We start from the raw sequence: 26942 nt of genomic DNA, 5'->3' as shown, positions 1-26942 counted from the left end.
TACTAGTCCTGGGCCTCCGCTTGCCCAGAGTTCTTTATCCCATTCACTGAGGCATCCAGAATGCTCTCTCTCTCTCTGCGATATTTCCAATTCCAGCACCCCACTCACAGACCACAGCTTCTGGATATCCAGGTCTTTCCACCCTACAGCCATTCACTCCACCCAGGTCTCTGCTCTTCATCCCTCCATACTCTCCTAGTCACTAGTTCCTGTTAGATCTGCTGCTATCTCTAGCCAGATGGGAAGTCTGTAGTCAAGGTCCACCATGTTGACAATGTTGGGAGACACTCCTACACGTCCTGTTGGATGTGCCAGGAACACCATGCCCTGACACTTTTTCCTGGACCATTTCTCAGGCTTACGTTTGCAGAGAGAAATCTTGAGAGCGTAGGTAACATCTGTCTCTGGGACAAGGACCAAGCTTGCCCACAGGCCTGGGTTCCTGCCCTGTGTGCAGCACCCATGTAGGCACAGTGGCATCACCCCTGTGGGAGTTGCAGCTCCGGGAACCAGCACACCATGCTGACGGCTGTCCATTGGTTTTCCTGTGCATAAGAAGGTCTTTCATTTCTGACCCAGAGGTCTTGTGTCTTCTGCCAGCATCCGTGGAACTGTGGGAGGCCAGCCTGTTACCTCGAAAGTGGGGCAAAATTCCTGACCCCTCACAGTTCTTGGCAAATATTCCCTCACAGGATCTTGGCCTCTCCTTTGTCCTTTATCTCTAACCACAGCCACCCAGCAAACCCCCAGTCTAGACCAGTCCAGTTACTGGTTTCTCCCACTCCCACCAGCTGCTGGGTGGAAGGCGCCACTGCAAACCTCTCCAAGGTCTCCAGGCTGCTCAGTGATCCCCCCCCCCCACCGCCCCTACTCAGCTCCCTTGCTCATCACCACTCTTCCAAGCCACCTAGCTACCAAAATTGCCAGCTCCATCCCCGCCCCCATGAAGAAAATAGATGTCCTGAGACCTCCTCAATGCCCCCTCCCGCTGCATCCCCACCCTCACCTGTCCATACCAGCCTCACCTGTCCATACCAGCCTCACCTGTCCACACCACCTTCACCTGTCCATACCAGCCTCACCTGTCCATACCAGCCTCACCTATCCACGCCACCCTCACCTGTCCATTATCAGCCTCACCTGTCCACACCAGTCTCCTCTCTCTCCATCTTGTCCCCTGGCAGAGGGTGTCCTCCTGCCGTGAGCTAACACTGACCCCTGTGAGAGGCCCACGGGGCAGGGGACTGTGGGTGGCTTCTAGGCTCTGGTTTGCCAGCCCCGCCAGGATCTGGTTCCATTAATTGGGCCCTTGTCCTCCTGCAACTTCATTTTTGTCATTCACTCCACAGACACCCACTGAGCATCTCAAGGAGCCTGGCTGGGCAGGGGTATAAACACTGACTGAGAGCTAGTTCAGGCGGGTCCTCTCTCTCTACGTATTAGTGCATTTAAGCCTTGTGACAACCTGTGAGCTGGGTTTTATCGTCCCAATTTCTAGACACGGAAAGGGAAGCCGGAAGGTTAAGTAACCCCTTCAAGGTCAGCCACAGCTACGCAAGGATGAGCCGGAGCTGAGACCCAGAGCAGGCTGGGCCCTCAGGGACTGGTAGTCCTGTGAAAATGGCTCGGGTCCTCTTCCACCTCACCACTGCTGCCACCTCCCGGAAGCTCCTCCGGAGCACCAACGTCTCTGCTGTTGGCTTTCTACCCTCCCACCCTCAGCCTTGACCCCTGAACCTCGGTTCCCCTTCTCACGCCCTCCCCAGCTCGCTGAGATGACCCTGATCAAGGTCACCAGGAAGTCCTGCTGTCAAAGGAAACGCTGCCTTTCCCTCGTTCTCACGTTCGAGCATGTGTAAGTGTACTGTTTGTTGGTGACATGAAGCAAGCGGGGAGTGTGTCAGTGGAGGACGGGCTCTCTCCCCACGCCCCTCCTGGGAGCCCCAGCACAGGGAGCAGGGGCGGCTGCTGAGCACTGGCTCTGGGCTGAAGAAGGTCCCAGCTCTTTGTTGATGTGCCACGTTCACAAAGTGACCATCTCTCTGGGACTGTTTCCTCCTCGGTAAAGGGGGTCAGTATTGCCTCCCACCATGCACGTGTGTTTGGAGCAAAGGTAATATTTTCAACACATGTGGCACTTGGCAGAGGCTCAACGGCCAGCATCAACAACCGTGGACACCGAGATGGTTCTAACAGGGGCCAGGCAGGGTGCCGTGCACATCACAGGTATTAACGCATTTAATCCTCCCAGCAGCCACTGGAAGTAGGAACTATCACTATCTACACTAGCCATAAAAGGAAACTGAGGCACAGAGAGCTTAAGCATCCAAGTCTACCTGGGCAGGAGTAGAGCAGCCGGATTCAAGCGCAGGCAGTCGGGCTCCTGAGTGCGCACACCCAGCTGCCACCATGGATGGGCTGCTGGCTCTGCGCCGACTCCTCTCCAGGCCGAAGGGAGACTCAGGAGAGGGCTCAGTGGGCACCTCAAGCTCAAGCGCTCAGGCCGCCCCTCGGGGGCCTGATTCAGGCCCACCTGGCAGCGACTGGGCAGAGCACACTCAGCCCGGGCTTGGCTGCCTGCAAAGAGGGGCTCCCCGGCCCACAGAGGCAGCAGTCCCCGTCCCCCGAGCAGGCCGGGGGTCTAGAAGCACTCTGCTACCTGTATTTGCACAGTCACTTAGCACTCTTCAAGTTTTTTGTTTTTCCAGGAAGCAAGTGCAGAGCTATTTCAGCATCTGTGGTATTTCGGCGCCTCCCATTTCTGCTGATGTTGACATCTGAGTAGCAAGTGGCTGTTGAGGACCTACAGAGCCACAGCATTCTCCCTCGAGGCGGGTCCTGGGGAACAAAAGGCCAGGCCACCTTGAATCCTTCACAAACTGTGAGAGCACCTACGTCTGCACAACTCAGGAGAGATTTTGCTAATTGGCACAGCTGTGCCAGCCGTGAGGCTGCAGGCACGTGACAGAACTCTCCAAACCTGTTTCTTCAACAGTAGCAAGTACACGATAGCGTGCTTACATCCCTGGGCTGTTGCGAAATTCAAAGAACTATGGAAGTGTTTATAAACCCAAAGCGCCAATCACATGCAAGGGACTAGTTCCATCAAACTTTCCCAACAAGTGGTGCACACAGACACGCACACCCCAAAAGGACCCAGCACACAGAGTGAACTAGATACAGGACACACACACACACACAGCAGAATGACCCAGCATACATGGAGCAGATTATATATGATGCGGGCTTGGTGAGCCAAGGAGTCGAAAGAAAGATTTTTGGACTCTCAAGGTCTGGTGGTAGTGCTCCTTTATTCAGAGAATAGCATGGGGACAGGACCCCAGGGCAGTGAAAGGCTGCAATGTCTTGAGGGTAGGGCTAATTTTATAAGGCATGGGTACGTGACTTATTTTCTACTAGACAAAGGAAAGACGATGTAAAAAATCATTAAATGGTATCAGTGCAGGTGGGGTCTGGTTATTGCATGGCCGTATAACTTTAGACATGAATCGGGTCGTATAGATCGGCATGTAGGCCAGGACGCCTTGGGCTTCTCTTCCTGGGGCAGCCTTGATCCACATCAATATACAGGACACAGACACACACACAGTGGAATGACCCAGCACACATGGAGCGGATTATATACAGGGCACACACACGGCAGAATGGCCCGATACACACAGATCAGATTATTACATGAGAGCAAAGAACAAAACAGTGAGGGAGTCGTGGTAAATTCAATGTCTCCTGGGGAGGGTGGTCTTAAACCCGGTGTTGGAGCATGGACACACTAGGGGTGAGGCAAGAAGGAGTTCTGGGTGGGGAGCGTAAGGGGGTGGTGTGAGTAGAGGCAGCAGAAGTCCGAAGTGACCAACTGGGTGAGGATCACAGGTGCTTACATTTGGGAGGAACTGTAAACTGTCATGGATGCACAGCCCTTGGGTTCCAGGATGACGGTGCAAAGGGGATGGCGATGAGAGGGACTGTAAACTGTCATGGATGCACAGCCCTTGGGTTCCCAGGATGACAGTGCAAAGGGGATGGCGATGAGAGGGGCCTGTGGGGGCCAAGACCAGCAAGCTGAGGCCCCGTGGCAGGGATGGCAGATGCCCAGCGTGGCGCTAGCTCCTGGAGATCACTCACAGGGAGAACAGAAGCAATTCTAGTGCCCCCAAGACAAGAGCAGGGCCCGGAGACCTACCCAGAATGAATCCTGGCTCAGCCCTTGATGGAGTGATTGGGCAGGAGACCCCGCCCGGTGTCTGCGCGTCCCCTTCCTTGAAACAGGGGTCCTGGGAGCGACGCTTCCAGGGCGCAGTGAGGGCTGCCGGGACGCAGGCATTTAGCACAGCGCTGGGCCCGCCCTGGCTGCTCCACCCCTGAAGGCACCGGCCCAAGAGAGTGCCCTGCCTCGCGGCGGCTCCTCCGATCCTGGAAGCCCGCGCGGCCTCTGCCTTCGAGGGGACACTTCCGCGCGAAGCCCCGACCCCTCCAGGCTGAGGGCCGCGCCCAGGGAGAGGTCACCCCGGGGTCGTGGTCCGCGTCCAGGGGCCGTCACCCCGGGGCGGGTATCCGCGTCCATGGGGCGGTCACCTCGGGGCTAGGGTCCGCATCCAGGGGGTCGAGGCCCCTTCTCGGATGTCCGCCGCACCTCAGCAGGGACTGAAGAACAGAGGGACGTGGACGCCGTGTCGGAGGTCGGGGGTCCAGGCCGCCGCGCGCGGGAGGCGCGAGCATCCTGTTTAGCTGGCGAAGGGGCGCTCGGCTCCTGACACCCCTTCCCGCGGACCCTCCGCGTCTCCCTGGCAACCAGCCTCGTCCCCGCCCCTTCCGTCCCGTAAACAGGAAGTGGGCGTGCGCGCGGCGTGCGCTTCCTGGGCGGCGAAGGGCGGGAGCTATTGTGAACGGCGGCGAGCGGGGCCAATCGCGGAAGACGGCTGGGGAACAGCCAATCGCGAGGGCCGGCGGGCGGGGGCGGGGCCCAAGGCGGGGCTGGCGAGGCGGAGCCAATCGCGGCGGCCGCGAGGCGGGGCGGGGCCGGGCGGCGGCTACGGCGACAGCGGCCGTGTCGGGTCCAAGTCCGGGGTCGGGGTCTGCGGCTGGCGCAGCGATGCTGCAGTTACGGGACTCGGTGGACTCGGCGGGCACGAGCCCCACGGCGCTGCTGGCGGCCGGCGAGGAGGTCGGGGCGGGCGGCGACGGCGGCGCCGGCGCGGGGCGGCCGGGGGCGGGCACGCCGCTGCGACAGACGCTGTGGCCGCTCAGCGTCCACGACCCCACGCGCCGCGCCCGCGTCAAGGAGTACTTCGTGTTCCGGGTGAGGCTGGGGGCGGGGGGTGAGCGGAGGGGAAGGGGAGTGGGACAGACGGGGACGGGGAGGGGGACAGACGGGGAGGGACGCAGAGTGACCTCTGCCCTCGACCCCGCAGCCGGGCACCATCGAGCAGGCGGTGGAGGAGATCCGCATGGTTGTCCGGCCCGTGGAGGACGGCGACATCCAGGGGGTGTGGCTGCTGACCGAGTAAGCGGGGCGCGCGTCCTGCGGGGGGGAGGGCGACCCTGGCCCTGAGGCCCTGATCGCTCGCTGGCGCGGGGGTGACCCATCTCGTTCGCGGGCAGGGTTGATCACTGGAACAACGAGAAGGAGCGGCTGGTGCTCATCACCGACCAGGCGCTGCTCATCTGCAAATATGACTTCATCAGCCTGCAGTGCCAGCGGGTGGTCCGGATAGCCCTAAATGCCGTGGACACCATCTCCTACGGAGAGTTCCAGTTCCCCCCGAAATCGCTCAACAAGTGAGTGTTCAGCAGAGAGCCCAGCAGCAGAGCCTGGTAGCCGGCCTGTCTAAAGCTAGCCCCCAGGGGCTCTTGTGTCTGCCCTTAGAGAGAAACATGATGCCTCAGCTTCATAATCAATAGTTTCTTAGAGTGGAAGTGACTTCTGGGCAGCGGGTGCCTTGTAAGGAATCCTGGCACAAAGCGTAGCTGTTAGGCTTGTAGTCAGATGAATTCCAGATATACTGAAGTAGACCTGACACCGCCAGTTCACCTCCGTCACATGAAGTCCTGCTCTGGTTAGTTTTTAAAAGAAAGAAGTAACAGTCGCTTTAATTGGCAGATATCCCTGAGGGTTAACTTTGAAGATGTTTAAGGCCTAACTTTCAAGAGCTGATCTTCATTCTTTAGGGGAATTTTCTGAAATAGGAGAAACCTAGATATCAGTATAGTCAATTAAACAGTAAATTTTAGAGTTTTGGTCTAGAGATTTGAATAGGGAATTCAGGAGGCTAAGATGAGCTAAAAATTTTAACCAACAATAAAACATTCAGGAAAAAGGACTTAAAGTTATAAAACTGTCACTCATTTAGTTATCCTGTGTATAATATGTTCCTATTACCTCTTTTACTAATTGTGTGAAAATGAAGTTTAGTTTAACCAAATCAGTATATTCCGTTTGTCATGTTTAACAGTACTTAGAGCAGTTGTTGCTGGAGACTGCTGATACTGCTGAAGCCCACAAGCCCTTTTCTGTTGTGAAAGGTCGTAGGTCTTTAGCCACGGGACAGCTTGTTAACATCATACCCCGTGGGTGCCCAGGCTGGCGTGGGAGCGCTGTGGCCTGCTCTGGGGTCTGGCTCATGTCTTCTAACTCCACAGGCGAGAAGGTTTTGGGATTCGCATTCAGTGGGACAAGCAGAGCCGCCCTTCCTTCATAAACAGATGGAACCCCTGGTCTACCAATGTGCCCTACACCACCTTCATAGAGCACCCGATGGCCGGTGTGGATGAGAAGACGACCTCTCTGTGCCAAGTAAGGCAGGCCGTGACAGCAGCGCTGCGCAGTGGTGACAGAAACATAGGCCTGCACTGCCCAGTAGGGTGGGCACATGTGTCTGTTGAGCACTTGAACTGTGGCTAGTGAAACTGAGAAAATAAACTTTTAATTTTTAAAACTTTTAGTTACCTTAGATTTAAATAGCCCTGTGTGGTTAGTGGTTACTGGTCAGCATAGCTCTATAACGTGGCCCCTTGCAGCCATGATTGTCTTGCAGAAGGGCCCAGAAGGGCTTCAGGGTGACCCCAGCTTGTGCTAGAGCCAGGCAGTCCACATGCTCACCAGGAGAGGAGGCCTCCGGGCCAGTCATGAGCACGGCGCTGGGGCCTGGTGGTGGCTTCCCCACCTGCCAGCCGTGCGCTGTGGGCTGCTCACTAGTCTGGTGGTGGTGGTGAGGACTAGGTAGGTCACTATGGCAAACCCAAGGCCTGCAGGGAGCAAGGATCTGCGTGCACTGGCTGCTGCCAGTCACTGTGTGCAGAGGGGAGAGGTGACGTTTCTAGAGAGCCACAGCGAGGAGGGGAGCTGAGGGCCACCAGGCTGTGGCTGGAAGGCTGGGAGGGCTGACACGGATGAGTGGGGTCTTTCTTTGTATGCATCGCTGATTAAGCTCCATGTCTTCTCTCTTTAAAGTTGGAAAGCTTCAAAGCTCTGTTAATTCAAGCTGTCAAAAAAGCCCAGAAAGAGAGTCCCTTGCCGGGACAGGCCAACGGCGTGCTGGTCCTGGAGCGCCCCCTCCTCATCGAGACCTACGTGGGCCTGATGTCCTTCATCAACAACGAGGCCAAGCTGGGCTACTCCATGAGCAGAGGCAGAATTGGCTTTTAGACACGCACCCGGGGAGCTCCTCCTGGAGAAGGCCAGGCAGCCGCGGGGCTCCAGGGTCCGACTGGGGCAGCTCTGCGGCCGCTGCAGGCTCGGCCGCTTACCTTTAGGGATCTGAGTGCGATTAGAATAGTCAGGTGAATTATATTCTTCAACATCCAGCTGATGTGAGCTACAGACAAAAGCAAAATGCGTGTAGCTGTCACCGTGCTGGCTGGTGTCCCATTGTCCAGGACTTCAGTTCTCGTGTTCTTCCTGGAGTGTCTCCATGTGGCTTCTCGTGGTCCTTCCCACCCCAGCCTTGCAGCATGTTAATAAACGTCGTGATTCCACCAGAACACACCTGTTAGCACTTCAGCTGTGTAGTTTCTTACATCCGGGGAGGACCTCATACCCCAGTGCCTGTAGTTGCAAATATGTTTACACTTGGTGTCAAATTTTGTATTTTGAAATTTAATCCTTTTTTTTTTAAAGCTAAATACAAAAGAAGCCAGCAGACTGGTGAAGTAAGCAAGAGCCAGTCTGCCTCGTCAGCTCCGGAATGAACAGTTGCTTTTGTGTTAAATATGTTTGACCTAAAGTCACACTTTTTCTAAAATTAATCTATATTATGTTAATACTTATGGCATCTTTCCCAGGCCCGAAAAGGTTTGCAGAAAATCACTTTAGGACAGTTCATTAATTTGAGACAGTCACCTTGATAGTTCTTTGCACACAGTTTTGACAACTATATGTATTCTAAGTTTGTATTGTCATATTCGTATTTAAAGAGGGAACTGCGTGGTTTGCTTTCAAAGAATGCACTTCAAAGGAAGCATCTTAGATTCTCCTGAAGCAGCTGACACCCGCCTTGGTTACCGCAGCTCTCCGTAGAAACAGCTGTATCAGAGCCTCGCCCTGGACGTGCCTGGGCCGCCACACGCCGGGCGCGTTTCCACGTGGGGGCCCACGGCCGCGCCCCTGCACCCAGCCACAGCTACCTGGTTTGACTGGAAGCATCTGTTGATCAACCCAAGATGCTGGCTCGTGGGTTTCTTCCTCCTTTACAACTCTGGCGGGTGCAGCTCTAACTGGCATGGATGTAGTCTGAGTGCAGCAGCCTCTCCCAGTTGAAGGGCTGCCTCAGCCCCGCCTGGGCCTTGAGCCTCTGCTTTTTGTCTTGTAGTAAAGACATTAGAATTGAATGGTGGTGTTTCTTTCTTGAAATTGTAATTATTAAAGTAGGTGCAATCACCAAGAAAGTTCCCTCTTAAATGAGTGTATTTTAAAGCTTTTAACTGTTTCTGTAATAGCTTTGTAAACCTGTCAACTTGCTGTGCACGTACAGTCATGAGGATTCTAAGTGACTTACCCTGTACAGCTCTCTTTACAAAACACACCAGACAAGGTTTAGAGACGGCTGGAATCGTTCTGGGCAGCCAGCCAGGGTGGAGACACTACAACCAACTCAGCAGGTCGGGGACCCGACCCCGACCCTGCTGCCCCCTCTGTGGCACCACCTTCATGGCGCCCGGGCTCCCCGCCACACCCCAGAGCAGGCCCACGTGAAGCCCAAGCTGCGCTCCAGAAACCCTCAGTGACTGGCACGGCCGCTCTGGAGCGAGCCTGGGGGGTCGGAGGGCGCCGGCTGCTTGGGCCAGTCATGTTCCCCAAGACAGCGAATAAACTTAAACTAACCTAGAAGGGCTTCCGGTGACCCAAACCTTTCAAGAAAACAAGACTAGCTATTTTATGAATTACTGAATATTTATTTTAAGTAACAAAAATTACAGTTTTGTACCATCTCTATTTACAAAAAAGCCTTGCTGTAAAAAAATAAAAGTAAATCATTTCACGTGGACCACCACGGCTGGAGAACTTGCCCCAGAGAAGCTCCAATCCTCCCCTGCTGACACGGCCAAGGGGTCCTGCGTCCATCTCACACAGGCCGCTTACGCACAGGTCCGACCTGTGGCCGCCCAGCTGTCTGACGGCTGCACGGACCCCGCCTCAGTCTCCAGGAAACACAGGCAGAAGTGGTCCTTGCTGAGGAGGGCCAGGGAGTCCCCATTTAAATGCCAGCACAGAGAAAGCACCTGAAAGTCACCTGGAGAAAGACAGGTGGCCAGAGGGTCAAGAGTGGGAGATGTGAGGGTCCCCGGGCCAGCGAAGCCCCAGATCCCATGGGCGTGTGGGTGGGCCCAGAGTGACCTAGCTAGAGGCCCAAAGCCACCTCAGCTCCGGTGGGCCTCTGCCCAGCCTATAAAGCGTAGAGCAGCAGGCCCTGTGTCAGCTGTGCACATTGGGGCCTGGCCTTGAGGTTCACCCAGAGGCTGAAGTGACTTTCACTCTATGTTCCAGACAGTGCCCCGAACGAGCCATGGTGTGTGTCTGCTGAAAGGCGCTCGTTTGCTAGGGTTCCACCGAGGGGGCAGTGCTCACCTTCCCCGGGCACCTGCACTGACACGCAGCCTGCCGGCGACCACAGGTACACCTTGCTGCCTCCCGTGCAGATGGCCAGCCGCGGCTGCTGCGGGTCCCACTGGAAGGAGCGCACTGGGGACAGCTGCTCCAGCACCACGAAGAGCCTCAGCTTTTGTATGTCCCAGATCCAGATGGCGTTCGGGACATTGTCTGAGGACGGAGGATGCAGACAGGCCCGGGGCTCGTCACTCCTCGCTGCCTGTTTCAGCACCCCCCCTTGGGGTCTACCGCTGAAGACAGACTGAGGAGGCAGACCACGGGCATGTGGTGCAGCACTGGCCTCTGCACCAGGCTCTGTGGTGGACCTTGGTGCTCCAGTGTCTGCCAGGGGTGGACCGTCCCTACCTTAGATTTTTGGCCACACACACGTTTTGGGTTTTTTTTTATACCCTTTAAAAATGTAAAAATCCTTCTTATATAAACCAGGCCCACAGCTGCAGCTGGGCCTGGAGCCCTGTTTACCTCACACAGAGGAAGAAGAGCAGAGAGGCGGGGCACGGAGGTGGAACGGGGACCCGCTGCTGCTCTGACAAAGATGCAGCCCGACTCCTCTGCGGAGCCGCCGTGACAGAACGTCCGCCGGCAGCAGGAGGACGGGAGGCCGTGCGGAGGGCCGTCACCTGATCCTCCTCTCAGCCCGTCTGCATGCCTGGGCACCCAAGGAAACTGAGTGGACACAACACAGCATGGGCCCTCGGCCACTGACCGTTCCTCGTCGCCAGGAAGTAGCTGTCGGGACTGAAGGCCAGCGCGCCTATGCCAATTTTAGGGTTCGCTCTGTCAGCAACAGGTTTCAAAGTCTGTAAGGCAACTGGCACCGAGGTGATCTCGTCTAGAATATCAAAAGGGAGGAGACTCCGTCACAGTCTCAGCACAGGGCCTGCATGTCTAAGACCCACCATGGTCTGGGATCCGGCCCCACGGCCAGGAAGAGAGCCGCTACCCTCGTCTGCTCAGTTCAGATGGCAGGAAAAGACGACTTGACACTAAAAGCATTGGGGCAAAATTTTATCGAAAAAAGGGCTTAATGGGAACCTGGCTGTAGTGGTCAGAGGCCCACTGTAGGCCCCCTCACCGCCACGCCCTGCCCATGGGGCACGCCCCGCAGCCTCAGGAGCACAGCAGCGCCGGGCCAGCAGGGAAGGGGTAGGGACGTTCCAGAACCACCTGCCCCAGCTACGGTCTCAGCAGCGCAAACACCCTGGCATTTCTCGTCTTCTCTCCACTTCTGGCATCTATTTACAATCTGCTTCAATCTCACCTTCAATATTCTGTTTTTAGACTTTTCAGATGTAGCAAAAGCCTCATAGAGCACAGAGGATTTCTAGGGCAGTGAGGATGCTCCGTGTGGTGTTAGTGATACAAAAGTGTCAACACAGGGTCATTGGCTGTAACAAATGTCCCATCTGTGGGGATGATGACAGTTGGGGTGGGTGTGAGTGTGTCAGGGCAGGGGGCATGTGGGAACTCTCTGTACCTTCCACTCAATTTTGTTGTAAACCTAAAACTGCTCTAAAAAAAATAAAGTCTTGGGGCCAGCCCCGTGGCACGGTGGTTAAGTTCTGCACGCTCTGCTTCAGTGGCCTGGGTTCACAGGTTCACATCCTGGGCAAGGACCTACACCACTTGTCAGCCATGCTGTGGCACCGTCCCACATATAAAGTAGAGGAAGCTGGGTGCAGATGTTAGCTCAGGGCGAATCTTCCTCAGCAAAAAAAAATATAAAAAATATAAAGTCTTAAAAGAGAATAAAAACATTATAAAACCCAAAGCAGCAGGTTGTAAAATGACAATGATAAAGCTCACATAAGTAGACGCACTTCCTGTGTCCAGGGCACTCCCTGTCCCTGTGTGTTTACTGAGCCCTGTGACAGGCAGGCAACCTTCTAAGACCTCGTGGCTGTTCCTACATTTCTTCTCTCTTAAAGCTCATTTGATGCCCTAATTATGCCCCTTTTACAGGCGAGGAAACTGAAGCATGAGTAAGCTGCCACACGGCCAGGATCCAGAACCAGCTCCGAGCTCCAGTGCGAGCCCTTTACCACTGCCTGCCTCCTGACCCCTTCTGGCTCATCCACGGAAATTTTATCATTCATTAAAAAATCTGGCCCTCAGAGCACCAGCTGTCAGCTGGATTTCCAGAGCTTGTGTTCAATCCACAAAAACAGTGCCCGGGGGGTCCCTAACTGATGGGGTAAGAAAGACTCTGGCTATGAGCATCACCAGGAAGGAGAAACGAATTGAAAAAAAAAAAAAGACCATGTGAAATCTACCTGGACAAAGAGGACTCTATTTCATAAAAAAAAGAAAAGGAAAACCAGCAAATGCCCGCCCTCGGTTGCTCACATTTGCTCTCCGTGCTGGCAAGGGGGCTGGCCGCTGCTCTGGGCGGAGGGAAGGCAAGGCTGCCCAGTGCCAGGCGTGGGCTCTTCTCGGCTTCCTTATACACCACCTGGAAGACACGACAGGCCCCGCCACCGCTCAGGACCGGCCGCGAGCGCTCGGTGACAGCAAGGCCTAGCCTAAACACAAGAAGCTGCCGTTGCTGGTAGGGGACGAGGAACCGTGGCCCCCACGTACGGCTCCTCATGGGCATTCTCAGTGTGGCCCCACCCCCAGGCCTGCTCCCTAAGAAAGGAGGACGACGTCTGGTAGCTGTACGTTTACACACCGCCCACCCTCCCATCACGCGGCCGGTCCCTAGGCCAGTGAGCATGTCAGTGGTGACAAGTGACAGAGACAGGCCAAGGGAATGAGGGGGCATCTGTGACCTGAAGCCTGACAGGCAAAAGGTGAGCTGCCCAGGCTGGGTCAAAGGCTGGCAGGCCACACCAAGGCATTGAGAAAGGGCCATCATCTGCCCTACATCTTTAGAACACTCTCGGGCTGTGGGTGGAAGGGGCTGGAGCAAACCCTTCAAGGCCAGTGGGGTCAGCCCCCGCTACTCCTGCGATTCTATCCCTTGCTCGCCTGTGCCTCCGCTGGCCCTCCAGTCACCATAAGTGGACCCTATCTGACTCACAGACCCCAGATGCCCACTGGGCCCCTCCCCTCCTCTGCCCTTACTCAAACATCACAGCTCCCAGGCCACCTGCCCTCAGACCCTTCTCGCAGCCCCACTGCACGTGCTCACTCTCCTCACCCAACCTGCCATGTCCTTGACTCAGGTCTCATCTGTGGGCAAACTCACCAACGCTGGGGTGTCTGTCTGCATCCCTACTGTCCCCCCGAGGCTGGGGTTTCTGTCCATGTTCCTGCTGTCCCCCCAAGGCCGGGGTTTCTGTGTCCATGCTGTCCCCCCAAGGCTGGGGTTTCTGTGTGCCTGCTGTCCCTCTGAGGCTGGGGTTTCTGTGTCCCTGCTGTCCCCCCGAGGCCAGGGTTTCTGTGTCCCTGCTCTCCCCCCGAGGCCAGGGTTTCTGTGTCCCTGCTCTCCCCGAGGCCGGGGTTTCTGCGTCCCTGCTGTCCCCCCGAGGCCAGGGTTTCTGTGTCCATGCTGTCCCCCCGAGGCTGGGGTTTCCGTCCATGTCCCTGTTGTCCCCCTGAGGCTGGGGTTTCTGTCTGCATCCCTGCTGTCCCCCAGCACTGGGACCAGCTCATGCTGAGTGAAGGGATGCACACACCCAGCTCAGGGCCTTTGCACTTCCTGTTCCCACTGCCTGAAATACTCTTCGCCGGATCCTGCATCACTGCCTCCCGGCATCTGCCCCAGTGACCCCTCCAAGGGCAGCTGTCCCTGCCCGTCCCAGGGAGACACCCAGCCCCACCCCCACTCCCCAGGGGCAGGGGTCTGCCTGCTCTTTCCCACCATGGCCCAGAGCACAGTGCCCAGCCTGGCCACAGATACTCAGTGCCTCCAGGCAGGAGACCCTAGTTACTGTGCAGAGGCAGGAGCAGATCGGAGAATGAGCCCTCTGGGGAGGGGTGTGAAGGGGCAGGGCAAGGACACAGCATCTGATCCTTCAGGAAAGCAAAGGCCACGGGCAGAGTCCGACACAGGAAGTGTCACAGTGACAGGCTCATGGTGCTGGAGGCGCCTGGGTCACAGCAAGCAGCTTTCTACCTCCTTCCCCAAACATCCAACAGAAACACAGTCCAGACTTACTATTTTGGGATTAGTAATGGTTGCAGGATGCTCGAAGTCTGTGATCATTTTCCAAGTCACATGATTAAGGATGCGCACCTGAGGAGAGACCGTGCAGGTGAGAGCCGCCCTGGCCGGTGCTGGGCTGTGGGGTCTCTCCGCGTGCACTGCTGTTGCTCACCTTCCCATCATAGCTCCCGACTGCCAGGAACTGACTGCTGGGGCTCCAGGCCACGGACTTGATGCCCAGGGACCACTCGTAAGCACAGTACGCTGACAAGAGCCGGCCGTCCAAGGAGTACAGCAGAACCTTATACTGCAGGTGAGACATTCCAATTGGTGTGACAGGTCAGTTAACCTGGGGTGGGTAAGTGGCACAGCCCCGCCAGAGCGAGTGGGCCTCGGAGAGACAACGCGGAGTCGAGGAGGCACAGCGCCCTCCCCCGGTCGGGGACGGGGACGGGAGCTGGATGGGAGATGTGACTGAAGAGTGACAACGTTGTGGGAGAGGGGGAACCAGGGTGTGACGCTAATGACTTGCAGATGAAAGCTCTTCAAGTCAACACCTGAGAGCGAGCGTTCCGTCCCGCAGCGCAGAGCCTCAGACACACACAGGCAACGGGCTTCGGAGAGAAAGGGGCGGCTGGCTCCTTCCTCATACCTCCAGGCAGGTGTCCCACACCGCCAGCACACAGCCGTTCGGGGCCCATTCAATGCCGGCCAGGTCCTGGGTGTCCGTATCAAAGTGCTGCAAAGGGAGGTGGAGAACAGATCAAACCAAGATACTGTCTTTAACAAACATACATTTATCTTATAATTGATGTTCCTAAACGTTTAGCATCTAACTTCCCCATATAGAAATGGACAAAAACGTCCACAACTCTATCCTTCTCTGCCGTTAAAATGCTGCTGAGTGCTGAGGAGGCTCAGGGCCCGCCCGGCCCCGGTGGAGCCGGTGCCCGGCAGTCCTGGGCCTGGGCCCGCGCCTGGGGTCTGGTTGAAACGCAGCTCACGCTGAGGCCCTGCCCGACACACCACTCTCCTCTTTCCTTTTCTTGCCTAAGTCTCACCCCTTTAAGACCCAGCTCAAACAAGACCCTTCCAGGACGCTCTCCTGCCCTGGGTTGACAAGGCTTCTTCTGCGCTCTGACAGCATTCCGGAGATTTCTCTGCCTCAGCCCTGTGTCTCAGTGTTGCCCCGCCTTCAGACGTGAACCCGGCCAGGGCAGGGCATGGTGCCCAGGCCCTCGGCACCTTGAAGTCTTGCCCAGCGCAGGCACTGGGTCAGCGCTACATACAAGTTCTCTCCTCCCAACATACCAGACAAACGCAAATACCAGGAAACTGAGAAGAAAAGGAAAGTGGCTCGCATCTGAGGGCACAGTAACTTTGAATTGACTTGAAGTTACACGCAACCCCCTTGCCCTCTGGAAATACGAAATCACGTTGCTCTGCGCTATACTGAAGACCCCTTGGACTCCTAGAGCACACTGCTCCTGCAGTCCCTCCCCACTGAACAGGGTGCCTTCACTGCCAGGTGGGAGAGGATGTCTCACCCGCAGGAGCTGCCAGTCGCTGCACACAAAGACGCTCACGTAGTCTTTACAGTCCCGTCTCTCAGCCAGCGCCATGTAGCGGCCATCCCTGGTAAAGGTTATTCCTGCCGGGAAGAGGACAGGCCCAGACGTCGAGAAGCAGCCAAATGGGAGGAAGCACACTGCTCATTTTGCAGGAAAAACAAGAACAAGAAAGCAGCGGTCCAAAGAAGGGGACACACAGGGACTGGCCCGGTGGTGTAGTAGTTAAGTTTGCGTGCTCTGCTTCGGCGGCCCAGGGTTCACCGGTTCAGATCCTGGGTGTGGACCCACTCACTGCTCATCAAGCCAGGCTGTGGCAGCCTCCCACATGGCACAACCGTAAGGATTTACAACTAGGATATATCATGTACTGGGGCTTTGGGGAGAAAAACAAGAAAACAAAAAAAGGGGACACGGGACCCAGGACACAAGACCACGTGTTTCCCTAGACAAGGAATGCATGTGTTCCCACGGGAGGAAACACAGCGAGTGCGGCCTGCACCGTGGGGTGGCCGGGCTCCCACACTCACACGTCCACGATTTGCCAGGGATGTGTGAAAGATACAGTAACCTGATCCCTGATGAGTCACAAAAAACTGAAAAACGCAGCACCTCATGGAGCAGAGCGTCAGGCTCCTCGAAGGGCAGCGGCAGGGGAGACAGCTCCTCACTGCCCTTCTTACTTTTACTTTTGAATTTAATTACTTGGAAGAAGTAAATCTAACGTAAGACTCGGAAATACCCTTTCACTTCTTTCTTTTACTTTTGAATTTAATTACTTGGAAGAAGTAAATTTAACATAAGGTTTGGAAATACCCTTTGGTTGAAATGTATATTTTCCAGTTTCATATTAGCTTAAAATGCCCTCGGCCACATTTTATACTTCCTGAGTCAAAAGAACACCTGCATGATGTAACTGTTGTTTCCACTCAAGAAATGTGTCTGTCGGGGGCGGCCCAGTGGCGCAGCGGTTAAGTGCGCACGTTCTGCTTCTCGGAGGCCTGGGGTGCACTGGTTCGGATCCCGGGTGCAGACATAGCACCACTCGGTAAAAGCCCTGCTGTGGTAGGCGTCCCACGTATAAAGCAGAGGAAGATGAGCATGGATGTTAGCTCAGGGCCAGTCTTCCTCGGCAAAAAGAGGAAGATTGGTGGTAGTTAGCTCAGGGCTGATCTTCCTCAAAAAAAAAAAAAAAATGAAAGAAATGTGTCTGTCATCTGGAGGGACACTAACATTCAAACTATAAAAATAAATGTACAATTGTACTTCATTCAAACGCAAGTTTGCTGATGGCAACAAAATAATGGGAAAAACATTCAAATCAAGTCATGCTTTGTTCGTTTGTTAAATGAAAGGTCCATCACTGCGACCTCATGATTCAAGAGTGGGCGTCGGCTAGCTCTCGGGGGGCCAATTAAATTGGGCAGTGGCGCTGCGTCCCCTCTCCCAGACGGCTCAGAGGATACTTGTCACTTCTCCCTCCTCTGGGACGTCCAGGTGGGACAGGTGACTGTTTCCCCTCCACAGAGATGGCAGAGAGAGTCAACAGAAGCCTTCAGGATTTCGAGTTCAGAATTCAGTGCAGGAGGTGGGGTCCCGGGACAGACGTCACCTGCAGGGATCTGAATACCAGGTCGTCACCGGGTGCAGGGGCTCCAGGAAAGCCCCGCCTCCTCCACGTCCTTTAGACCCTCTCTAGTACCCGTGATTGTGTCAAGGGGAGTCACACGTGGAAACACCGACAGACGAAGGATGAGGGGGCTGCGACAGGCTTTAAGATCATCGGGGGAGGGTAGAGCAAAGAGTGGCTGTCAGCTGACACACTGTTGAGGCTACTTCTGCCTGTGTTTGAAATTTCCCAGGATAAAAGATCAAGAAAACCCCAAAACAACTATAAAGAAATGGCTTTCGAGTAGCTTTGACTGACTCACCCTGCTGACAAGCTTTAGGATATTTGATGTAAGAGACGGATTTTGTGCACAAGGACCAGACAGTTATCCGCAGCTGTCAGGGAAAAAAGGGAGAAGAGAAGGGAAACAGCACACATTAGCATTTTCAGAGAGAGCTGCAGCAGGAGGAGCCGTCCAGCTGCGGGGCGTCTCCGCGGCGGCCACACCCACAGCTACTGGGGCTCAACTCCGCGCTCTCGGGGTCGTGTTTGCAACACTACTTGAGTGACACAAAGTTAAATATAAGGGCATTTTAGTGCACGAACAGTTTTCATATTACAGTAAACCTAGCAAGTTATGCAGTGAGAGAAACATCCTCCTGCAGGAAAGCCACGCAGGCTGCCTGCCGGGCTCCCGCGCAGCCGAGTCCGCTACGAGTCGCGGTGGTCCCTCCCCTGCGGGCGCGTCCGGAAACGCAGGCGCAGGACGGCAGCCTCGCTGTGCCGCTGCCCCTGCAGCCCCGGTGGGCGCGCCGCCCTCCTCCCTCCCCGTGCCTCACGCAGGGGGCTGAGGGCTGACCGGCGCGCGCACACGAGGCCGGAAAAGACGGCGTCCTGACGAGGGACCAGGGCGAGCCCGCCCGGCGGACACGGACACGGACTGTGCTCAGGCGCAAGCACCCGGGCCCGGGCCTCCCGCCGCCCCCCGCGCCCGGAGGCCCGCCGCGCACCCGCCGCCATCTGCACGCGATCCGGCGGTGCACGACCAGCCCCGACCCCCTGCGGGGCCCCTGAGCGAATAACCAGCCCCGACCGCAATTTCCCAAAATTTGCTTCTGAGAGCCGTCTGCACGCCCCTCCCGCCGGCTGCGGCGGCGCTTCCCGCTCCACGGGTCCGCCAGGCGCACGGACACCGCCCCTCCGGCCCGGGAGCGGAGCCGGACCCCGCGCCGGGCGGGCTTCCCGGGCCGCGGGGTGGGGGGAGCGGAGCGTGGGTCCGCACGTGTACCCCGGGGGGATTCCTGCAAACGGGGCCATCTGTGTTTAGTTTGGGAGGATAAGCAGTGAGTTAACTGCATTTCCCCCACATCGCCTTTCTCGGAAGAGGAAAGAACCTCGGCTGTCCCACTCCTCTCCGACCGCCCCGCCGGCGCGCACCGCACCGAGGCCGCCGCTCCGGGCCGCGCTCCCGGGCGCAGAGGGCGCAGCGCGGCTGCCGCTGCACCGGCTTGATTCCCACGTCTGTCCTTCCGCGGGACGGCGGCCCAGGGCGCCCGAGGCCCCGCCCAGGAGCGCGGCCACTCTGGGGACGGCGCCTGCTTCCCTGGACCCCGGCGTCTCGGGTGACGGAGGAGAAGCGCGCAACTCCCACCCCGCCGCTCCGGGCCTTAAACCCCACCTGTGACCCTGCGACCACCGGGTCTGGCGGCCTCCTGCTGACCTTCCAAGTGTCCCTGTCGGTCACACCTGCCCTCAGGGCGGCCCTGCTGATCGGATGAGGAGCCGACAGCAGGCAGAATGCCTCGTACATTCCCCAAAACACATTGGGGTTTTCGAGAAACAGCGTCCGCGCCTTGTGCAGACAGGACCAGCGCTGGGAGGATTCTGACGGCAGAAAAAACGCACAGACAGCCCTTCAAGCCTCATCTTTACCCTCCATCCCCCGTAAAAAACAAAAATTAAAAAAAAAAGGTCTAAAAAACCAAAAAACTAACAACTGTTTATAGCTTTAAAAATCCAATAGGAACAAAAGAGTTAGTTAATAGACACCCCCGCCAGCTCTGCTAAGGGCCGCAGCACAGCCGGGGAAGCAGCTCCGGGCCGCCGGCCTCCAGCTCACCGCACAAGACGAACCCAGGGGGGCCGAGGGCTCCTGGGGCTGACCGCACCCCACCTCCATCCGCACTCCCACATGCCCCCCACCCCACATCCTTGGTCAAAGGCAGGCACAACCCTGCACAGCCAAGGCGTTCTGCTCACAGGGGATGAACCCACAGGCCTGCCGCGTAGGATTTCAGTCCTGTCCAACTCTCTTCACAAGGGTCGGTCTTTCAGGAGGACTTCACTGTATCTTTCCTGGTCATATTGCACTTCCAAGCATTTCCACATTTAGGTGTACACCGAAATGCTCATTGCAAGAGAGCATTCACTTCTGAAATGAGTTAATTTTCTCATCTCCTTTCCCATAATACTTTCACGTTTTCTTGACATAAGAAATAAGCACATTTTTATTACTATATCATTTGCTGCTGGCAAACTGGAAAACCCTAGTACCAAAGCAAAAATACTCAAAATAACCTTTTCCAACTGAGAAATTGTTTGGAAAATTAACATAAACACAGCAAATTGATGGCAGCTCATCTGAGTTCTTCGTGAGTATGAGAAAGGCTGTGTTTCCCTATTTTGTGACAAGTGGGATATGCTGAGAGAGCAAATACCTCCGTGTTCAGATGTGTAACCCTGAGGGACATTCCAGAGCCAACACAGCTCTTCTCTTGCACCAGTGCAACTAGTCAAGAGCTGATAAAACAAAACTTACAATTTAGGAATAAATTTTATAAAATATGTGCAAGACCTATACAACAAAAACATTGCTTAGAAAAATTCAGAAAGACTTAAATAAACAGAAAAATATCCCATGTTCATGGATCCACAGACTCAGTCTTGTTAAGATGGCAGTCGTCCCCAAATTGGTCTACAGAGTCAATGCAATCTCAATTTAAAAATCTTAGCAGGATATTTTTTTTAAAGAAATTGACAAATTTATTCTAAAATTGATATGGAAATGAAATGGACCCAAAAATGGCCAAAATGACTTTGAAAAAGGACAAAATTGGAAAACTCACACTGATTTGGGTTTGCAGACTTCCTAGAGTAATGAGGAGAGTGTAGCATTGATACAAAGACAGATCAAGGGAATAGGACGACGTCCAGAAATAGACCCACACACGCACAGGGCAAAGTGGAAAAAGGACAAAATGCAAAATAGGTCACACCTCTGAACTGAGGAGTTAAAGCCAGAAATTCTGGAAGAAACAGAAGAGACTCTGTGTGCTCTTGGGTGGGTGGGGAATTCTTTAAATACAAAACGCACAAATCATGGAAGAAAAAATGGATCATTAGACTCCATCAAAATGAAAACCTTCTGCTCTTTAAGACAAACCGTTAACAAAATGAAAAGCAAGCCGTAGACCAGGAGAAAATATCTGCCAAATCTGCACCTGACAGAAGACTTGTAACCAGAATATCCCTCTAAACACCTGACAGCTCAATCATGCAACAAACAACCTAATAAAGAAATGGACAGAAGATATCGTTACAAGAGAAATAATAGGCCAAAAATGGAGTCATTTGCCCCACGACAGCAAACCAAGCCTTGATTGCAGTTTCAACCTCCCCCAGGAATGTGACCTTTCTAACAGTCAATCTGAAACTTCCTGATCAGCACCAGTGAGGTCATCTGCATGATGAAACTCTGTGGTCCTTTCCCCCTAAAAGACATCTGGCCTGAAACAATCCTTTCTTTTCTTCTGCTAATGAATAACTTCCTTGCCCCTTCTGCCTATAAAAACCTTCCATTTTGTACAACTCCTGGAGAGCCCTTCTATTTGCTGGATGGGATGGTGCCCAATTCATGAATCGTTTAATAAAGCCAATGACACGTTCGAATTTACTCAGTCGCATTTTGTTTTTTAACAATATAAAGTTAAAAATTATATGATGGCAAGCGCACGAAAGATGCTTGACATCATTAGTCATAAGGAAAATGTAAATTAAAACCACAATGTAACACCATTACATAGTGGATTGACTAACAGAAGAAAGGCTGTCATCACAAGTGTTCTCGAGAAGGTGGAGCAACTGGAGCTCTCACGCGCTGGGGGGAATGCAGAATGGCAGCGCCACTTTAGGAGCCAGTGGGCAGTTTCTTAAAATGTTAACCCCCCTCCAGCAATCCTACCCCAGGTATTTACCCAAGAGAAATGAAAACACATGTCCACAGATAGACTCACATGTAAATATTCTTAACAGCTCTGTTCATAATACCCCCACACTGGAAACAGCTTGCGTGCAGATAAAAAAACGTGGTCTATCCATGCGAGGGAGATACTCAGCTATAGGGAACCAGCTGCCGATTCTCATGACAACACAGATGAATCTCAAAAACAGCATGATGCCAAGGACAGAAGCCAAATGCAGAACTCTGCATGCCATGTGGTTCCATTTATATGGAATTCTTAAAGGTAACACTATAGCGACAGGAAGCAGGTCAGTGTTGTCTGGGGCCAGAGGTGAGGAGAGGAACTGACTACAGCGTACGAGGTGCCCACTCCGGTGATGTAAATGGTCTCAGTCTTTACCGTGGTGGTGGTTATATTCGTCACAAACCACAGAACTGCACCCTGAAAGGGGGTGAATCTTATAAGATGTTTTAATTGGATTTATTGAGATATAAGAAAAAGGTTTTAAATTTGGGTGTATTTTTTTAAGCCAACCACAGGTGATTTACAACATATATATTAAAAGTTACGGATATGAAGAGGTTGAAAGTAAAGGGAGAGGAAAAGATATGCCATAAAAAGCCTAATCAAGGAAGGATGGGATTGCTATGCTAACATCCAATGAAACAGATTTCCCAATAAAAAGAACAAGACATGGAGAAGAACAGTTTATAATAAAAGGGTCAATTCAGCACGAAAATCTAACAGTTCTAAATTGGTACACAGCTAATAACACAGCCCCAAAAATACATCAAAGAGAGTGACATCAGCATCATGGTGGAGTGAGTTGTTCCCTTTGTCTCCCTTCTAAGTTACAACTAAATGGACATGCATTAACCAGCAGAGGGTTCCCTACACAGCACAATAGGGTGCCTGAGAGATCCACGCAGCCATGCATCTGAAGGTGGGTGGACTGGGCCCCTGGGAAGCAGGGGAACTAGGTGAGCGCACCCCGACCCCTCCCCGGGAGCAGTGATGCAGGCCGCGGGTCCTCACGCAGCGGCTGGAGCAACTGTAAGAGGAGGCAGGGGCAGCCTGCACACAAACACTTCTGGAGTGGTGGCCCGGTCTGCAGGAAGGGTCTGCTGTGGCACAGTGGCCCCACCCATAGGAGTGCTCCCTGCTGAGTGGTGGCAGCTCAGCCCCACCAAAGGAGCCCTGCCCACCAAGCACAACAGCTCAGCCAAACCGCCTGCCAAGGAAGAGCTGGCCTGTGCGTGAAAGAAGGCGCCCCTCCCCTCTCACCTAGCACAGCAGCTGAGCCAGTCCCTTGCTGAGCGCAGCAGTCCCACTTGCAGGACAGCGACTGGCCGGCAGAGCACAGAGGCCACACCTGCGTGTGCACGCGTGACCCACCAAGCAGCTGCGGCCAGCATGCAAACGCAGAGCAGCTGTACCTGCACAACTTCCAGCAGACGGGGCAGGATCAGAAACACAGCTCCTGCCCCCACCTCAGCAGTAGCAGGTGGAACCAAAACCTGATCCTACTACAAACATGCTGGCAAAGGGTCAGTTCATCGAACACCATGAAGAATGACAGTAACAATTCAGAGCAGGAGGAAAATGACAAGTCTCCAGAAACCAATCCTGAACTCACAGAAATTTACAATCTAAACGACAGAGAATTCAAAACACTTGTCACAAAGAAACTCAATGAGTTACAAGAAAACTCAGAAAGACAGTTCAATGAGCTCAGGAATAAAACTTATGAGCGGAAGGACTATTTCACCAAAGAGATTGAAGCTCTAAAAAAAAAAAAACAACAGAAATTCTGGATAAGAAGAACACAATTAATGAGATAAAAAATAATCTAGAATCCAAAAAAAATAGAGCTGATTCAATGGAGGACAGAATTAGTGATTTAGAGGATAGAAATCTAGAAATGCTTCAGGTAGAGAAGAAGGGAGAATTAAGGTTTTAAAAAAATGAAGAAATTCTTTGAGAACTATCCAACTCAATTAGGAAAAGCAACATAAGGATTATAGGTATTCCAGAAGGGGAGGAGAGGGAAAAAGGAGCAGAGAGCTTGTCCGAAGAAATTACAGCTGAGAACTTCCCAAACCTGGGGAAAGAATTGGACTTACAAGTATGTGAAGCCAATAGAACTCCTAATTACATCAATCCAAAAAGACCTTCTCCAAGGCATATAATATTAAAACTGCCAAAAATCAAGGACAAAGAAAGAATATTAAGGGTAGCAAGGCAGATGAAAATAACCTACAAAAGAACCCCTATCAGGCTTTCAGAGGACTTCTCAGCAGAAATCCTACATGCTAGGAGAGAACGGAATGATGTATTCGAAATAGTGAAAGACAAAAACTTTCAGCCAAGAATACTCTGTCCAGCGAAGCTACGCTTCCGATATGATGGAGTAATAAAAGGTTTCCAAGATAAACAAAAGCTGAGGGAGTTCATCACCACTAGGCCACAACATTACAAGAAACATTGAAAGGAGCCCTCCCATCTGAAACTAAAAAGCAAAGGTTTACAAAACCTTGAGCAAGGAGATAAATAGACAGGATCAGAAGATTTCAGCTCTACATCAGAATAGGTTAGTAAACACTTAATTATAACATAAAAGACAGAGGCAAGGAAAGTATCAAAAGTAACTATAAACACTTGAATTTAGTCACAAACTCACAACACAGAAAAGAACAATTTGTAACAACAATAACTCAGAAGGGGAAGAGGAAAAGGATAGAACCTGCTTAGGCTAATGGAGAAAAGAGGCTATGAAAAAATGGACTATCTCATCTGTGAGATCTTTTATATAAACCTCATGGTAACCACTAAAGAAAAAAATCATAAATAAAGAGAAAACTGAGAAAACCATCACAGAAAACCACCAAACTGAAATGGCAGTCAGAAACACAAGGGAAAAGAAATAGTGGAAATGTAGAACCACCAGGAAACAAGAGATAAAATGGCAGCATTAAGCCCTCATGTATCAATAATCACTCTAAATGTCAATGGATTGAATTCTTCAATCAAAAGACACAGAGTGGCTGAATGGATTAAAAAACAAGACCCAGCAATATACTGCCCCCAGGAAACACATCTCAGATCTAAAGACAAACAGAGGCTCAGAGTGAAGGGATGGAAGGTGATACTCCAAGCAAATGGCAAGCAAAAGAAAGCAGGTGTTGCCATACTTATATCAGACAGAGGAGATTTCAAGATAAAAACGTCAATGAGAGACAAAGAGGGTCAGTATATAATGATAAAAGGGACAAACACTTATGAATATGTATGCACCTAACACTGGAGCACCAAAGTATATAAAATCACTACTAACAAATCTAAAGGAAGAAAGTGACAGCAACAAATAATAGTAGGGGACCTCAACATGCCACCTACATCAATTGATAGGTCATCCAGACAGAGAGTCAACAAGGAAACAGTAGCCCTAAATGAAATACTATACCAGATGGACTTAATAGACATATATGGAACAATCCATCCAAAACCAGCAGAAAACACATTTTCTCAAATGCACATGGAACATTCTCAAAGACAGACCACATGCTGGGAAACAAAGCAAGCCTCAATACATTTAAGAAGACTGAAATCATATGAGGCATCTTTTCCACCCACAATGCTAAGAAACTAGAAATCAACTACAAGAAAAAGGCTGGGAAAGTTACAAACATGTGGAGACTAAACAACATGCTACTGAACAACAACTGGATCAATGAAGAAATCAAAGGAGAAATAAAAAACCACTTGGAGACAAATGAAAATGAAAACACAACACACCAACTCTTAGGGGATGCAGCAAAAGCAGTACTAAGAGGGAAATTTATAGCAACACAGGCCTACCCCAACAAATAAGAAAAATGTCAACTAAGTAATCTTAAACTACACCTAACAGAATTAGAAAAAGAAGGAAAAGAAAATCCCAAAGTCAGCAGAAGGAGGGAAATAATAAAAATCAGAGCAGAAATAAATGAAATAGAGACTAAAAAACCCAGAAACAATCAATGAAACTAAGAGCTGCTTCTTTAAGAAGATAAACAAAATTGATAAACCCTTAGCCAGACTCACTAAGAAAAAAAGAGAGAAGCTCAAATAAATAAAATTAAAAATGAAAGAGGAGAAACTACAAGAAATACAAAGGATTATAAGAAAATACTATAAAAACTATATGCCAACAAATTGGACAACCTAGAAGAAATGGATATTCTTAGAGTCACACAACCTCCCAAAATTGACTCAAGAAGAAATAGAGAATGTGAATAGACCAGTCATAAGTAAAGAGATTGAAACAGTAATCAAAACCTCCCCAAAAAAACAAAAGTCCAGGACCAGATGGCTTCTCAGGAGAATCCTACCAAACATTCAAAGAAGATTTAATACCTATCCTTCTCAAACTATTCCAAAAAGTTGAAGAAGACAGATTGAAGAAGACAGAACACTTCCTAACTCATTCTATGAGGCCAACATCACCCTGACACCAAAACCAGACAAGGACAACACAAAGAAGGAAAATTACAGGCCAGTATTGCTGATGAACATAGATGCAAAAATCCTTAACAAAATACTGACAAATTTGATACAACAATACATTAAAAGGATCATACACCACGATCAAGTGGGGTTTATACCAGGGACACAGGATGGTTCAACATCTGCATATCAATCAATGTGATACTACACCACATCAACAAAATGAGGAATAAAAATCACATGATCATCTCAATAGATGCTGAGAAAGCATTTGATGAGATCCAACATCCATTTACAATAAAAACTCTCATAAAATGGGTATAGAAAGAAAGTATCTCAACATATTATTAAACCCACATATGACAAACCCACAGCCAACATCACACTCAGTGGGGAAAAACTGAAAGCCATCCCTCTGAGAACAGGAACAAGACAAGGGTGCCCACTCTCACCATTCCTGTTCAACACAGTACTGGAGGTTTTGGCCAGAGCAATTAGGCAAGAAAAAGAAATACAAAGAATCCAAATTGGAAAGAAAAAAGTAAAACTCTATTTGCGGACAATGTGACTCTCTATATAGAAAACTCTAAAGAATCCAGCAGAAAGCTACTAGAAATAATCAACAACTACAGCAAAGTTTCAGGATACAAAATCAACTTTCAAAAATGAGTTGCATTTCTATACGCTAATAACAAACTAGTAGACAGAGAAGTCAAGAACATAATCCCACTTACAATCACAAGAAAAAGAATAAAATATCTAGGAATAAATTTAACCAAGGAGGTGAAAGACCTATACACTGAAAACTATAAGACATTATTGAAAG

General features: G+C 52.0%; 2 protein-coding genes across 2 annotated transcripts in view; one reads left to right on the top strand and one right to left on the bottom strand.

Moving 5' to 3' along the window:
• Positions 1-3301: 3301 nt before the first annotated feature.
• Positions 3302-7998, top strand: TPRG1L (tumor protein p63 regulated 1 like). Its single transcript, XM_023635924.2, has 5 exons — positions 3302-5317; positions 5430-5521; positions 5620-5796; positions 6658-6811; positions 7469-7998. Exons 1-5 carry the CDS (start codon positions 5111-5113, stop codon positions 7661-7663), a joined length of 825 nt encoding a protein of 274 aa, XP_023491692.1. The 5' UTR covers positions 3302-5110; the 3' UTR covers positions 7664-7998.
• A 1389-nt stretch (positions 7999-9387) lies between these two features.
• Positions 9388-26942, bottom strand: part of WRAP73 (WD repeat containing, antisense to TP73) — a 28182-nt gene continuing 10627 nt past the window's right edge. The window contains 10 exon segments of the mRNA XM_005607574.4: positions 9388-9645; positions 9648-9746; positions 10082-10273; positions 10830-10955; positions 12470-12575; positions 14226-14303; positions 14386-14520; positions 14866-14952; positions 15761-15864; positions 17713-17785. Coding sequence (XP_005607631.2) covers positions 9446-9645; positions 9648-9746; positions 10082-10273; positions 10830-10955; positions 12470-12575; positions 14226-14303; positions 14386-14520; positions 14866-14952; positions 15761-15864; positions 17713-17785 — 1200 coding nt within the window. The 3' untranslated portion in view covers positions 9388-9445.

Source organism: Equus caballus, chromosome 2, assembly GCF_041296265.1.
Source record: "Equus caballus isolate H_3958 breed thoroughbred chromosome 2, TB-T2T, whole genome shotgun sequence".
Classification (NCBI taxonomy): Eukaryota; Metazoa; Chordata; class Mammalia; order Perissodactyla; family Equidae; genus Equus; species Equus caballus.
The sequence above is the reverse complement of the archived record's forward strand: the minus strand, read 5'-3'. Positions and strand labels throughout refer to the sequence as shown.

Coding starts and splice junctions, on each gene's coding strand:
- TPRG1L (XM_023635924.2), top strand. CDS start 5,111: ATGCTGCAGTTACGGGACTCGGTGGACTCGGCGGGCACGAGCCCCACG. Junction 5,318..5,429: donor AGGAGTACTTCGTGTTCCGG/GTGAGGCTGGGG, acceptor TCGACCCCGCAG/CCGGGCACCATCGAGCAGGC. Junction 5,797..6,657: donor CCCCCGAAATCGCTCAACAA/GTGAGTGTTCAG, acceptor CTAACTCCACAG/GCGAGAAGGTTTTGGGATTC.